The 15,956-nt window shown below is 40.2% G+C and overlaps 1 protein-coding gene across 2 annotated transcripts; it reads right to left on the bottom strand.

The window, feature by feature from the left end:
* Positions 1-2,134: 2,134 nt before the first annotated feature.
* On the bottom strand, positions 2,135-15,610 carry lsr (lipolysis stimulated lipoprotein receptor). Of its 2 annotated transcripts, XM_030103655.1 has the most exons (11): positions 15,419-15,610; positions 13,580-13,909; positions 12,542-12,661; positions 12,103-12,159; positions 9,486-9,632; positions 8,529-8,726; positions 8,294-8,347; positions 6,338-6,454; positions 5,787-6,066; positions 5,041-5,506; positions 2,135-2,882 (listed from the first exon to the last, which is right to left on the bottom strand). In XM_030103655.1, exons 1-11 carry the CDS (start codon positions 15,456-15,458, stop codon positions 2,847-2,849), a joined length of 1,845 nt encoding a protein of 614 aa, XP_029959515.1. In that variant the 5' UTR covers positions 15,459-15,610; the 3' UTR covers positions 2,135-2,846. The 2 variants fall into 2 exon arrangements, with proteins under 2 accessions (XP_029959515.1, XP_029959516.1); XM_030103656.1 differs by lacking the exon at positions 12,103-12,159.
* Between the last annotated feature and the right edge of the window lie 346 nt (positions 15,611-15,956).

Consider the following 15,956-nt stretch of genomic DNA (forward strand, 5'->3'; position numbering starts at 1 on the left):
TTTGAGACATCTGCAAGACTCAACAAGCCGTCACGTCCCGGTCAAACCTCGTACCACAAGATGGTGTAGTGAGTCCCTTCAGTCCAGGAACAAGCAGCAGCCGCCATAGTGAACTGTACAAACAAGAGATATGATGAGGGGCGACTCACTGCTGCCATCCTGAGCACAACAGCAGCAAAATAAATGAAATATCACTTACTTATGCGTCACCGAGTCTTGTTCAGCCATCATCCTGCTGTTAGTTAATAACCTTTTTTTTCTTGAACCATTATTGAACAGATGCTGACCACTGAAGACCAGGATCACCTCTGAAGAACTCAGAATCACAATATGACACATCAGCTTTGATCATTTACTTATAATGATCCCATCCACTGATATGAACCATTGTAAATATCACTCTGCTATGCTACTGACTCCAAGTAAATTGCTGCTTTTGACATCTTGAGCTCTTTCATACCTCCAGCTTTTCTTTCAGATGCAAGGATTTCTCACTGCGCATTAGCATCATTGGCCATGTCAAGTGTTCCTGATGTGGGAGTCCCATGAATATTCAGCTGTGTTTTGACAAACAGCAGACCAGCCAAACCGCCTCACACACCTCTTCAACTTTCTTTGAAAATCTCCTGTGGTGCACAGGCGGAGTTAAATAAGACATTAAAAAACAAACAAACTGGGCCATTAAAAAAAAACCTATTGTATAATATGATTTAAAACATGTAAAAATACAAATGTATTCCAGAACAATTATCGTACATCAGCGAGGGGTCAATGACAAGTTGTGAATCTAAATAAATGAGCGTGTCCGCGTGTCAGCGGGTGAAGTGCACAGAGTTTGTGCTCGTGGGCGGACCTTTACACGCCTTCTCTGCACTGAAAGATGCAATTTGAAACACTTATTATCAGACAAGACATGCAAAGGAACCCGAGACCTGACTGAAACAGAGCAGAACAGCAGCTTATCCAAACCGTGTCACGGGCTGCTTTTTAATCAGGTACATCTTATGGCTCAGTCCTGTACGGTAGTCCCAATATTTCATGTGTGATTCTAAGAAGAATCAATTATCCCCTGAATTAAAATGAACTGATATCACAAAAAAAAGGTTTACTTTTGCAAGAGATTAGTGATGCTTTGAACAGCTGGAACAACTGGACTACTCTGTAAACATGAACCAGTCTTCACTGCCAAACACTTAACAAAGACTTCTATTAGGTATTAATTTTATTCTGTCAATTATTTCTTTACTGGTTGCCTCAGTTTTATTTTAGCCGTTGGATTTCACATGTTCTTCTTTTTAAATGGCAGCTGGTTATATCAGAGGAATGTAGTGAATTATTTCCTAGAAGGATGAGATTTTTTTTTTTTTTACATTAGTTTGATCTCAGTGAAGAAAAGCAGTTCCACAATCTGTAATTTCTCTAGAATGAGAAGAGCAGCAAAAATAAAAGTGCTGACGCATGTAGCACGACTTCCTAAAGTTTGTAACATTTGAATTTTTAATTTTGATTGAAAAAAGCAGAACGAGTGTAAGTTTTCTTGATCTTTTTGGAAAACAAGATGTATCCAGATCTGCTGTCACAAGCATGAATGACAGTAATGAAGGGCTAGAAGACAGAAGAAAATATATTACAACAGCTGTAGAACAGAGGGGGGAATCTCCACTATCATTTATCGTCACAAAATATTCATTTGATTAACCTCTAATCTTTTGCCTTTAGCTCAAAGTGCGCCAGTGATGTTAAATATTCCAGGTTTTCTGCTCCCTATCACCTCTGCCATCCTCATGTGAACTAACCAGCCACTTCACTATAGCTGCAGCAGTTCAACTGCTGAAATCAAATGACGAACCAGTCAGTCACACAGCAGCAGCTGTGTGGCACTCTGGTTTGAGCATTTCAGGAAGTGATGAGCAACTGGGGCGTTTCCTCTTTTTTCTTTCTCAGGGGGTTTCCAACTGTCCAGGTTGTCAGGGAAGATCACCTGTTAGACAGAGAGCTGCAGAAACCTGTTTCATCTGAAACAAGTGTGAAGAAAGAAAAGCAAGAGTTTGTATGGGAACAAATACTTTTTCCAGTAAACTAACCACAATGTGTCATCTCATAATGAAAACTCTCAAGACTCAAAGCAACGGCCTGGAAATTGAGACCTTTATTGTAAAATCAGGTTTTATCACATCACAAGGAAGTCATTTGTATTTTCAGGGTGTATTGTTGGTCAGCTGTACAATATATTGGAGGTTAAACTGCAATTGTGTGTAAAAAATAAGAAAGAACATAAAATCCAGTCCAAAAAAAATACTTTACTCCACCAGGTTACTAAACACAGTGAGCACGCTAGTACGAGCAAAGGTGGAAAGCAAATGTATACGAAATTCTTTAAAATGTACATCATCTCTAAAAAAAAAAGTTTTTTGCAAAAATACAACAATAAAATCTGAGACCCCAATAAAACTAAATGGATCTCTGAACTGAAACTATGTGTTAAAACTGTTGGAAACTTGCTTACTTGTTAGAGTAAACAGGTTCAGCTCATCGTTCACACATCTAAAAACTATTAGTCTGTACACTTTAAGGCACTTGTGGCAGCCACATCGTATTTTTACAGGAAAAGTCTCATCTCATCTGTGAAGCTCTTCCCTTTTAGAAAAGTATACAGTCACATTCAGCATCATCACTGCAAACATACAAAGGTTAATTTTCAATGAAGTCATGATACCCGCACAGAAAATTTGCTGTTTGATGACTAATATTTACATTCTTAGATGGTTAGCGGTTTCTTCTAGGTAAATGAACAGGGCCTCATTATTGTAGGACTTAGCTGCTGGAATCATCAGCAGGAATCTTTATCACACCACCAAGCTCTCCCGACTCACAGCGCCATTCTGGAAGACAAGAAAAGACACGTCCGGTTAGTGCAACAGTCCAAAATATTAAGATGAATCCTGATTTAGAACCATCTGATGTTGTTCCCAGACAGCACACGAAAATGTTTTGTGTTTTTTTAATTACTCGCAATGCTAATTTTATTCATGAAAAAGACAGATTTAGGGTTTTTCTTTAAACAAACAAAAGATGTTAACTGGATTATGAACATGTGTTCGCAGGAAATCTGAGATCAAAGCTTGAGCCAGTAAATATTAAAATCAATATCACCAGTAATGTGGGGATGCATCACAAAATTAACTGTTTAATGTGTAAAACATGTGGGTAAATGCAACAGTGAGGTTTCAATTCACTTGTATATTTTAGGATGATTGATGTGTATCAGTTTGTGACTACATTTATGTATATTTCAATATGTAAAGCACTTTCCCCCACTTTTGATTACACACTAAAATTATGAATATTTCACAAAAGCTGATTTTTAAATACTGCACTCTAGTTTTATGCTTCGAAGCAGGGTTGAAAAATCGTTCCACCTTTTGTCCAGCAGAGGGCAGAAATATGTAGAAAGTTATTACATTCTCTGAAAGGCAAAAGCACACTGTAAGTGCTCTAGCAGAATTACACTTATTAACACTACTAGTTTTCTAGTTTTGAATGAATGAATGAATGAATGAATGAATGAATGAATGAATGAATGCTTTTATGCTTTAAGTGTACTCTTTAGTTCATGAAAGTTTGCTTTGAAATGTACTTAAAGTAACAATTTAGATATATTAGACAGTGATATCTTCCTCAGCCACTTGTGTTTACAGCAGTGCTTTTGAATTGCAATATCTTTTGGTTTAAAATATCGTAGAATGTAAGCACTGTATTTTAAGCAGACGTGAAGATGAATTGGCTTTTCTTTATCATTTCAAATTTAAATCAATATATTGGATGCCAAGGCGTAAAAACACAGCTATCTTAAGTCCAAATGAAAATAAACAATTTTATAAATACAGACATAAAATACAAACAGATCTGGTTTCAAATCAAAATCAAGCAAATGTTCATCTGTCTCTGTGTGGGGTGATAACACTACACGCATGAAAGAAAAGTTTCACCAGTGTTCACCTCGAAGCTGACCTACAAACCTCCATGTGGAGTACAGATCACAAAACAGGATCAAAACAGGTTGCGGTACGCCACAAAGAAACCAATCTGTGTGAAAATCTATTAAATAGGCATCTATTAAAGCAATAAGCACAACGAAAAGGCAAGGATATTTAAATGTAAGGGACAAATGTTCTAATACTTTACTATACTATGTCTTAGTTTTTGTTTACAAGAAGCATACTCCAAGTACACTTGAATAAACTTCTTTTTTATAAGGGATTAAGAAAAAACTATGTTTTCTTTGCCATTATTTGTAACTTTCTTCTATGCAGTCCACGCTTTTGGAAACAAAGTTCAAAGTAAAAAAAAAAAAAAAAAAAACAGACTCAGATATGATGTCCATATTTGGAAGAAATTTGGCGACTTGATTACGTGGTCTGATGTTAAAGCGGAAGCAAAAACACAAAAACCGCCAGAACTGAAGAACTGCAATATAAACTGAATCGGCATCACACAAAAACCAAATCAGGAAAGAAGGCACCAGGTCTAATGTCCATCACAATGGACATGTTTAAAATCTCATAACGTTTTCAGCAGATCAGAGTCAACAACGGAAAATATCAATAGTTTGAGCCAGAGATTAAGAAACTTACTCTTAAGTTAGAAGAGTGTGACAGTGTGTGTGTGTGTGTGTGTGTGTGTGTGTGTGTGTGTGTGTGTGTGTGTGTGTGTGTGTGTGTGTGTGCGTGTGTGGTTTTAACTTAACGTCTCTTTCCTTTACCACCATCACGTAGTCACGTAGACTTGAGCAGGGGGACGGACAGTTTCTTTCCTACTGCTTCTGAGTCTTTAGCCCATTAAATGCTTTCAGTTTGAAATTTAGCAGATTTCTTATGCAGGCTCTTCCAGTGTTGTTACACTTATTTATTTCTTATTCTGATTTATCCTGGAGCTTCACTGCTCGGCACATAAAGCTCTCGGGGGCCTCGAGGCAGGAAGCGGCCCTCTGCTGTGAGAACGACGGCCTGAACTGAAACTGAAACTCTGTGGGTCGCTCACCTTGCGAAGGTTACTTTTCTTTGAGGACGACACGCTTCCGTCATCGCTGTAGGGAGGTGGCAGTGGAGGAGGGTAGTCGTCACGGCGACCCAGGTTTCCAGACGGTGGGCTGACAGGAAGCGGCGGTGGCCCTCGTGGCCCCCTGCCCCGTTCGGAGCGGTCACTCTCGCTGTCCAGTCGCTCTCGGCTGCGCGCCCTCTGCGCCTCGCCCATCCTCTTCCTCTCCATGGCCTCCCGCAGGAAGCTGTCGTCGTAGTCGTCCCTCCCCCGACTGGCACCGCCGCGCCGACGGTCCCTCTCCAGGTCCATCAGATCGTCGCGGCTGCGGCTGCGGCGCCCTTGCAGGCCGCCGTAGGCTCCTCCCTCTCCTCTGCGACGATCCTCCGGGGAGTAGTCGCGGCGTCTGCGGTCGTCGTAGCGGCTGTCGTAGCCGCTGCGAGCGCTGCTGCTCCACCCGTCGTCCGAACTGAAGAGAAAAACACGAGCTGATCTGAAACTCAATACCAGAACAAACCTCTGCACAGCCTCGACCACCACACAGGAAACTCAGGGGTCTGAATCCCATCATGGTGGTTTATGACTAATATTTAAAAGAGCTGATTTAAACATAGTTACTCATTGTTTGGTTTGTGCTGTGCCAGCTGCGGGTGTGTGCCTCTGCTAATCGCTCCACATGACCGAACGCTGCAGGCTGACCGGCTGGCTTTCTACACTTCACAACCACCTTTTACGGGACTGACACTCACCCCCGCCGGCCTCTGGGCTCATCTGGGCGGCGGTTTGGCGTGCGGTCGTCTCGGCGGTATCGGCGTCCGATGTCGTCCAGGTTGTCCATGGAGCGGGCGCGCACGTGGCCCCCCATGTAGCCGCCCCCGCCGCGGCGCCCTTGCTGGGAAACGCTGCTGATGGTGCTCATGGCTTCGTCCCGGTCGTAGACGGTGGCCAGGGGTGGCGGCTGAGAACGGCCGCCGCGGCCTCGGGGGTCCAGGCCGTCGTGGAGGGAGGTGACCTCGCTGACATTGTCCACTGACGGAAAACAAACAATGCGTTCAAGGAGTGAAAGGCAGAACGAAGAAGTCGTCTGACACACTTCAGTTGCTGTAACGACTCATTTAAGGTGTGTGTCTTAAAATGAACTCATGTCTGATAATGATTTGAAACCAACCCTGTGAACTGAGAGAAAATTTGACGGATGAGCAAACTACAACTATGAAACAAGTTTCCTGAGCCACAGTTGACTGCAATATATTTTTGGCAAGAAACAAAAAAAACAAAACAAACAAAGTGAGGCACTCACAGCGGTTGTAGTTTGCCGGTCTGGACGGATCCAAATTGGCCAGCTCCCTCTCCATGTAGTAAATAGCTCGTGTGGCATTTCCGTTGGGGTCCACCTGGATACGATACCCGCTGCGAGCTGAACAATCGAAAGAAAGAATGCAAATTTACTGAATATATAAACCTTGAAGGAGATCATTCCTGTGTTTTGTTTTGTTTTGTTTTTGTTTTTCTTTTCTGGGAGTTCTTGCTGAAAACATGTGTTTCAAGTTATATTCACTCAACTGTTGTTGAGAACTATGTTCAAACTTTGGCTTCCATAGTGACAATAAATGTGATTCCCATTCTCTTTTAAATGCACACACCTGTTTAAGATTCAGATTAATTTCACTCATTCGAGAGGAGGTGAACAGTCATGAATGTGGATCATTACTACAATTATCAACTGTTTGAATCACAAAAATATGGGTGGGTGTCACATTGTTTATATTGTTGTTTTTAAACCTGTGAATCATTTTGCGCTGCACGTCGTTGTACTAAAAATACTACATGTTTTCACAACACGAATGTCAGCTGTCACACTTGAAGTGACACATGAAACCAGATGTGGGGGGAATCATACATGTTGGGTGTTATGTTTACCTGTAACAACTACTGTTATGTAACAGTTATGTACTGTTGTGTGGCGCTATCTCCACACCTCCGTCCCACACTACATTTTTATGCACTATTCTTTCAATGCGAACACCAGGGGGCGCACGATAACAGTACACCTAAAAACATTTGGGAACCACAATTTGGCACCCCAAATGGCACAGTGTATCTGAAACACTAGTTCACCGCTTCCCCGTGTTTGGAGCAGGTTTGATAGACGCTGACAACTATAGACTGGAAATGCACAGCAGGGGAAGCTGGTTTGGAGTTGCTGTGGCAGTTTTTATATTCACTACAACCTTAGTCTTCGTTAGTCCAGCTTGTAACAAATCAACTCTGAAGGCAAACAGCCCACTGGGAAAGACTGTTTTTATCTTTACCGGTCGGTGGTCATAATGTTATGGCTGATAGGTGTCCCTTTCTGAGTCAAAGTAGACAAACACAAATAATTCAGTCTCACCAGGTATTGATTAAGGAGCAACATGGTGATGATCTCCTAATCACAATTTACAGGAAAACTCCTCAACTCAGTAATGAAGCCAAGGCAACACTGACACAAACGGGCAACAATGAGCTATTAGTGTCTCTTCAACAAAAAACACACACTCTGAGGCCTTTTAGGATTCATACCTGCCATTCATACTTTAGAGAGACGATGCCATAAAAATATAAAGCTGTTTTTGTTTGGGTTATTGTTTGTTGTGTCTGTTGCTTTGATGAAATCTTTTATAGTCCTTTGAAAGTTACACAATGTGCATTTTGTATGGACAGTTTCACTCACAGACATCAATTCCCGTCACTGAAGCAAAATGACACACTGTTTTTTTTTTCAGTGCAAACCAATTTCCTGTGGTTAAAATACAGTTTAAAGGTACAGCTAGTCCAATTTTTAAACAAGCAAAGTGGATGGAGTTTGAATGAATGTTAACTAATGTTGCTATGTTTATAGAGTCTGTTTTATTGAATCTACACCTTAACTGTTTGAAAACGAAATATTCAAAATTGTATTATTATTATATTTATTGCTCATGCCTTTAAATAAAAAGTGTTTTACGATTATTTGTGAACATAAAATTTGTAGGAATTCACAAAACTGCGTTTGCTGTCAGGTGTGTAATGTTATCATGCACAATAATACTGAGTAATGCAGAAAGATATCTGCTTTAATTACTCACTTAATGCCTAAATGTTATTCATGTCTCTGAGAGAGCAGATCAGTCTAAGAACTGAGTTAGATGGTGATGTTTCGGTTCTAGTCTTCGGAAATCAGATGATTCATAGATACATAAACATTGTGGTTACTACAAAGTTTCCATTTACTCACTTGGGTCTCCTCCATCTTGATCATGCAGCAGAGGCACCTGGGAGCCCTGTCCCACTACACACACAACACACAAAGTAAGATCAGACCACAAAATGGTTAAAAACATCAAAGTTCCAAAGCAGCCAGTCAAACTAACTGACATCTTCTCAAGTGACTTGGAAATAAAAACTGCAAAAGGCACAGTTTGATGAACAGGATTAAAATAGCCAAATGCTGGTCTTGAAGGAGCCCCTACCTGAGCTGGTGCCATCGTAGTCACGGCTGTACCCATTCTGGGGGGGTGGGGGTCCGTTCGGCATAGGCAGCAGGGGCATGGCCGGCTGGTTCGCAAGCGAGCCGCCGTACGCCGGCTGAGCAAACATACTGGGAGCGTAGAGAGTGGGAGCGTATTGATTGGGCAGGCCTTTCTTCACAGCCTTTCCTGCTTCATACACTGGAAAAGCAACGGCACAAAGATGAATTAAACAGGAAATAAAGCAAAACCCGTGAGGCATGTGCAAAGAAGCAAACGATCAAATGCTGAAGGTCACTCAAATGGTGTCTGGAAACATCATAGATCAAAAGTAAAGACTCAACGAGTGAAAGGTGCACTCCAGGGAGGTCAGCAGATTCACTTTCATTTTGAGACTTCTATATTTTGAAAGGGTGTTTTTATCCTCAATTTGTCACCCCATTTGGTGATCTGCTGCTGAATTAGTGTTCTGCAAATGGCTGTCCTTTTCTTACTAAAATGGTGGGACACAGGAAATGCAAGTTACTTTCACTTGCAGTTGTTTTTTTTTTTTTTGTTGTTGTTGTTGGTTGTTATTCTAAAACTTTCAATCCTGAATTTGTCAACTTGTGGTTTTGTTGTCTGTGATTGCTGTTCTTTGAGAAAACTATACAGCTTGTGGTAATAATACACTGTACGGCTGTCATACATAATACTACATAATGTAATACTAATATATTCTGTCAACTTGGGATTATACGTGTTTGTTGATTTATTAAAGGGCCTGTAGGGATTTTGAACTGATGCATAGCTGAAACATATCTGTTAGGCAGTTTGGCTTTAGTGGTCCACAACTACTAACTAAAACTAGAAACTCCATGAAAAGATTAAGTGGAGTATGACTTCAGCATTTTTTTTCCCCCCCACTCGGTCCTGAAGAGAACCAAGCACATATTTATTGGCTTTTGAACTGGTACTCACACGCTCGAGGACAGCAGCAGCGGTCTGGACAGCAGGGACAACTGATGTAGCAGCAGCAGGTGTGAGGACAACACTGGCACCAGCAGATCCCGATCAGGAGCAACAGCAACAGGAAGCCCAGGACCACCAGAACAACCAGGAGCCAGTCTGCGGGGGTGACGTATATGAATATACATTATAATAAATGCAGGCCAAAATCCAGAAACTGCCCCAAAAAAGGCAAAACAAGCATATTTATCTGACTTTTTAACCTTAAATTGCATGTCACCACAGTTGTACAAATCATTAGATAAGCTAAGATATTCAACTACAAGTACATTTTTTCTGCTAATTATCTTCTGGAGTATACTTTCTCTGTGTGAACACATTTAAGTATTTCACCCTTGTTAAAATAATAATAGTAAATTTTTTTAACTCACTGATCGAAACACTGACCACAATTTATCGCATCATTTGTGAACTTGAAATCAACACACAAAATCAATAGTTTACAGCACAAAAAATGTCTTTATATGAATCTTTTGAATAAAATGGAGCAGTTTCACATCACAAAAAACTCACGAATGTGGAATTTGAACTATTCAACATTTTTAAGTTGAGATGCTCAAGGGATGCGCAAGGCAAGACCAGTCACATTTTTTCTTTTGGTGTCGAACAGTACAAAACATAGACAGCCACAGTAGGATGTGTGTAACATTCTCAAGCTTCAAATGAAGAATCTAATCCTCATAATTCACCTGTCCAGCACAGGGGTGAAAAAAAAAGTCCCAGTGACAGGAAAATGAGTTTTCTGCCCTATTTCCAATTGTTAACCCCCCCAAAAAAAGACAGCCCTCCATTAAAGTGAATAAAACTGACAGCTCAAAAAAAGTATTTATATATATATATATATATATATATATATATATATATATATATATATATATATATATATACACATACATACATATACATATACATATACATATATATACATATATATATATATATATATATATATATATATATATATATATATATATATATATATATCAGGGCTGGGCACGAACTGCTTCCTTAACACCAATAAATATTGGCGTTAATGCCTCCCACGCCCCCTCCCCCCCCCTCCCCCTCCCTCCACACACACACACACACACTGGCTCCAGCTGAGCGTCAAAAAAGCACACAACTGCAGCGATTTCTGCAGGGAAACACAGTCCATTCCTCATTATTTGTCATAATGAACTCGGCCGAATTATCAGAAAAATCAGCAGATGAAAAACGAAGTTTGTTATGAGCTTCCTCAAACTTTTACCTCTGACCTCAGACAGACAAGACAGGATAAATTCAGTCATGCCGAATTGTGCCTCATTAATCCAGATTGTGTGTTGAAAATGTACTTTATTTTGCGTGTTTTCAGCGCCTGAAGACTGCCCAGCGGGCCGAAACGTTGTGCCTGCAAAAGACGCGATTTAAGTTTCACCTTCAGTTTAGTCATATTTGCGCTCCTTATTTCAGTTTGTGTCTCATACCAGCCTTTTCCTCGTGATTTTTCTGATATTTCGGCCGAGTTCATTATGGAAAATAATGAGGAATGGACTGTGTTTCACCGCAGAAAGCGCCGCAGTTGTGTGTGCTTTTTTGACGCTCAGCTGGAGCCAATGTGTGTGTGGGGGGAGGGGGGGGGGGGGTGCGGGGCGTTAACGCCTGATGAAAATATTTGTCAACGTTAAGGAAGGAAGGAAGCAGTTCGTGCTCTGTTCGTGCTATATATATATATATATATATATATATATATATATATATATACACACACACACATACATATATATGAAATGCATTTTTGTTATTTAGTTTTTGAGAATAAAAAAGCATCATGGCTACAAATGTAATCTGAATTTTTTCAAAGGTTTTTTTTTTCCTCAAACAGGTAAAGCTGGTTTACCTCTGCACCAAAGGCCTGCAAGTTATATCAAGTCACACATGCCACAAAGAGAGCGGAGACACTGCATGCTCAAACCACAGCTGGAATGTAGATTAGCTGTGTAACGTTGTCAAATCATGATTTAGGAGTGGAAAGTGCATGTGCAATGTTACATACAGAATATCTGGAACTCTACGATGAGTCACAAACAAGGGTGAAGCGATAGAGACAGACGGGGAGAGTTGTGAAAGCTGTAGCAGGAAATACTCAACATAGTTTCTTATGTCTGAAAAGAAAGGTCCCATCATCAAAGTATTATATCAAGTTAGTCCATTGTTTTCGACTGCCCTGCTGACCTGTTTCAATACTTGTTGCACACACTGCAGCTTTAAATAGCCAGAGCCGATTTCCTCTTCCACATAAATCACAAACCTGATCTTTCCCGTATCCTCACGTGTATGCAATTACGTTTCATTTCTAAACAGCTGGAAAGAAAGATGTCGACCATTTTAGTGTCAAGTCCAAACCTCATGTGTCTACACTCCTTTTGATACCTCACTACAAGATGAATTAGCTTCCAGTCTATCTCAATGTCCTCAATCATGCCTTCAAGTCCTTGAGATAAATATGAGACTTTCAGTGAGAAGAAATTGCCACTACGGTTGCTAAAAAAAACACCCAAGTTCTACTCAGTGAATGGGCTTGTACTACCTTCCAATACCAGTAAGTCAATGCCAGGCAGGAGGTCAGTAGTATTTGACTTTCTCTCTGTGAAAGAAAGATAAAGTCACAATTACTTTAAAGTGATATCGGGCTACTTTTACTGCCCACAACCCTGATTGTATTTAAGCGTTTCCTCTGCGCCTCTTTGGACCGTCAGCTGATAAACTGCTTATAAAAACGGGCCCCTCTATTCCCTTCTTTTGTTTGTTTCTCCCTTCCCCTAGACTGAGAGTGTGTGGTTAAATGCAGGGGAAATGAAGAAAGCGGAAGTACATTGAAAGAAAGAAAAAGACAATTTCTCATGTATTCTGATAGCACACACAGGATTATGCATTTATTATATTAAAAAGATGATACTCCCACCACCATCTACCAAGCCTCACAATGGATTTGATCGTTTTCACGCCTTATTATGGAAGCTGCTTACCGAGAACAATTAGCTCTGTGTAGTCTTCACCGTTTCCTGAAAGATCTTGGGAGGAGATCACAGAGCAGACGTAGACACCGCTGTCTCCCCAAGCCGTCTGTGCAATATTTAGGTCCGCATCTGTAGCATAAAAACAGTTGTTATTTTCAAACATCACACATTCAATAAAAGGAGGAATTAAAACTGGAAACGTGTGTGTGGGTGTTGTTTATTAGTCAGGCACCTGAGCTTGAGTTGAGCAGTGAGTAGGGTCACTATGTTTAATCTCTTCAACCAGCTATAAACTGTGCCACTTTAGCAATATTATTAGTTCAGACTCATGCCGTACAACATGAATCTAATAAAGCTTAGGCACAACATGAAGCTTGCTGAGTGCAGACTGAAGGGTGAAAATATAAACTGAACTGAAGCCTACGATGTATGTGAGTCAGCGTGACTGCACAAGAACAAAACATCAAGTGTATAACGTCCATTCACAAAAAACAAAATAGCGAAACATGAATGGAGCCCTCACTCACCCTGTCAGAAGTCCATCACAGCCCTGACACTGTCAGAATTTTATCACAAGACTATGAAAACGGCTGTTTTTCACATAGTTTGACAGTGCAACACACGACCATCAATTTAGAGCCACGAACAAAAGATATGGTCACAACTGTTATCTTTGATTTTGGACAGCTGAAATCCACAGTGTGAAGCAGGCATTACAAGTGGCTGAAACGCCCACTGTAACAAAGTGTGAAGTTTGTAACCCGACAGAGAACACTCATCATGCAGTATATACAAGGAAAATGACAGTTTTTATGTTCTTTGGATGTTCACTCGTCTCTGCACCAGCCCAATTTTTGAGTATATTTCTTTAAATCTTTCCCAAACTTTCTTCTTGACTGAAAATATGATGTAATAAAAATGTCTTAGATAAGGGTTAAGGCTTAAACCTTAAGTAAATATCTTGAAACATTAAACATAATTTTCTATCCCCCAACTGAAAAAAGTCAATTAGCAAATGAGTAAGTGAAGAGTTTATGATTGACTCACTGTTCAGGATGCTGATCTTGCGGCCCTGATACTCCGCTCCAAGTGTGACTGCATTCGACTGTTTGGAGGCAACAATGCGCACTGTCCTCTGACTGTCTGCACACTCGATGTTGGGGTCAAAGTTGGGGTTGTTTTGAGCCAGGATGTTCTCTGCGCTGCTGGGGTTGAGCGCAGCCTGGATCGGGTCACGGCAGTAAGATTTGTATCTCCATGTGACGACAGGAGGCTGAGTAGCGGTTGTCTGGTAATTACAGGTGAGGGTGACGGGCTGAAACAGGATGACGACATACTTCTTTGTAGGACACTGGACCGAGATGGCCAGGGCGGACTCTGGCAAGGAAGACAAAAATAAAGAAATTTACAAGGATTATCCTGGACAACACTGTAGTGAATAGTGATCATAAACTATTGTTTGTAACATTAAAAAAAAAAAAACTTTATTTAAAAGCACTGTTTTAATTCATCACAAATTAAACAAAGTGACTCACACAATGAAACTCTAAATAGATAAATACCAAGCCGCACATACAGCAAAGGTCATCTACTACAGAACACAGCTCTTGAATAAACAAAGGAAATGCTACTGCAAGTGGACAAACGCTCCAGGTTGGATAAACACCCAAAGTAAAAAAAAAAAAAGTTTAAAGACACTAATAGTTAAATTGCAGTTAAGAAATAAATCTGAATGACATGCCAGCAAAAGAACTATACAATAAGTATGAGTGTAAATATTTTTCAATAAGTGTCCAAAAATGCTCCGTGGTTTCCTGTAAGTCATCACAATCATGCAATTATGCACATGTAATAGACCAGAAATAGCTGGATCTCACGGATGTTATTTACGTTGTGTAATAGTGTCGAAAGGTTTGTCACGGGGCTAAAATACCCCTAAGGTGTGGTATTGTTTCCTCACTAGTAGTATCACCGAGAGTAATTCCAATGAGTCAGACTGTTGTTTCAGACAGCAAACCCACAGCAGGACCATGGAACAGAGGGGCGCACTGTACAAAGGTTTCAACATTCAAGCAATACTTTCTTTGATACTTTTTATTAAACGTGCCAACAAATGGGCATGCTCACCATGTAGCAGATGTGTTGCTCTGGCAAACCTGAGTTTAACCTTACTCATGAGATTTATTTTTCAGAAACTGACAACCAAACATTTTAAAAACCTGGAACAAAAACCTCCAAAAATAAGAATTAAATGTTATATCGCTAAAACGTAAAGGGACCGTAGAATATATTCTCTAAAGCACATTACAGTGAAAATAATGGCAACCCTCAAATTTGACATGAGTGTCTACAGATATATATATATATATATATACATATATGTATATTAGGCTCTGTGGAGTAAACAAATTTTAAACATGACCTTTCAAGGGCTGCTAAAGACAGAAGGGCTGCATGTGATCAAACTAAAATAAAAGCGCAAAACGTTGTTTTCAGGCTTATTTGGGGCCTAATATTCATTATAAAATAAACTAATATAAACTCATTTTAATTAGATTACGTTTTAGTTGTATTTTTAAAGCATTACTTAAAAAAACGCATCCAATTATAAATATCTAGGAATTACAAACTTGATTTTTATTGTTGAAGGACCTTTTTTTCGGAATAACGTGATATCTATTACAACTTCTGTTTTAAATGCAATTATTTAGCATGCCCTATTCACTAAATAATACTCAGCTTTAGCTTTGTAATAAACAACGTCTTCCACCAAAGTCAACAACAACAAGGGTGTTAAAAACAGAAGTAATCCACTGTCTGGATTACTTTACGGAAGAGGGCCCACCCTGCTTGGCAGCGGAAGGAAAAAAAACCAGGCCAACTCACCTGTCGCCATTAATCCGACGACGAATAAAGTCCAAAACATTTTGAAATCCGTATCGTCCGGGCTTTCAGTCAACTTTAGTTGTATCAGTTAATCAAATCCTCCAAGGACTAAACAATAATAAACGCAACTGTACCGAACATCAGCCAGGTAGCGTCAACTCCATTTTGTCTTTGTGTGCTGTGGGCGGGACTACCTGAACAGCTCGAGGCAGCTCCCCAGCTACCGTCAGGTGAGCCGAAGAGGACTGTTACGAAACACGGGGGTGTGCTGAAATGACGCACTTTGTGTTTCAAAAAACTGACTTTTAGTTTCACTTCAAAAACTTTGCAGTGAAAGCGGAACATAATTTTGATGCATGAAAGAATGTCCGTTTTAATTACACACCTTATGGTTTTAACATTTGGCCATGAAGTGACAAAGTTTCCCCTCCGTGTAACATGGTGCGACCCAGACTGATACCGCTATCAATGCACTGTTAATGTTCAACCTGTCTGTGGGAAAGAGCGGGTAAGAAACGGCCAGTGAGTCAGTCAGTGT

This window comes from Salarias fasciatus, chromosome 11 (genome assembly GCF_902148845.1).
Source record: "Salarias fasciatus chromosome 11, fSalaFa1.1, whole genome shotgun sequence".
Classification (NCBI taxonomy): domain Eukaryota; kingdom Metazoa; phylum Chordata; class Actinopteri; order Blenniiformes; family Blenniidae; genus Salarias; species Salarias fasciatus.

What these genes read in the sequence shown, in the direction of transcription:
- lsr (XM_030103655.1), bottom strand. Translation starts at nt 15,458, where the DNA reads ATGTTTTGGACTTTATTCGTCGTCGGATTAATGGCGACAG. An exon ending in CGTCGGATTAATGGCGACAG is followed by an intron (nt 13,910 to 15,418) that starts GTGAGTTGGCCT and finishes CTTCCTTGCCAG; the next exon opens with AGTCCGCCCTGGCCATCTCG. An exon ending in CACAGAGCTAATTGTTCTCG is followed by an intron (nt 12,160 to 12,541) that starts GTAAGCAGCTTC and finishes TTTCTTTCACAG; the next exon opens with AGAGAAAGTCAAATACTACT.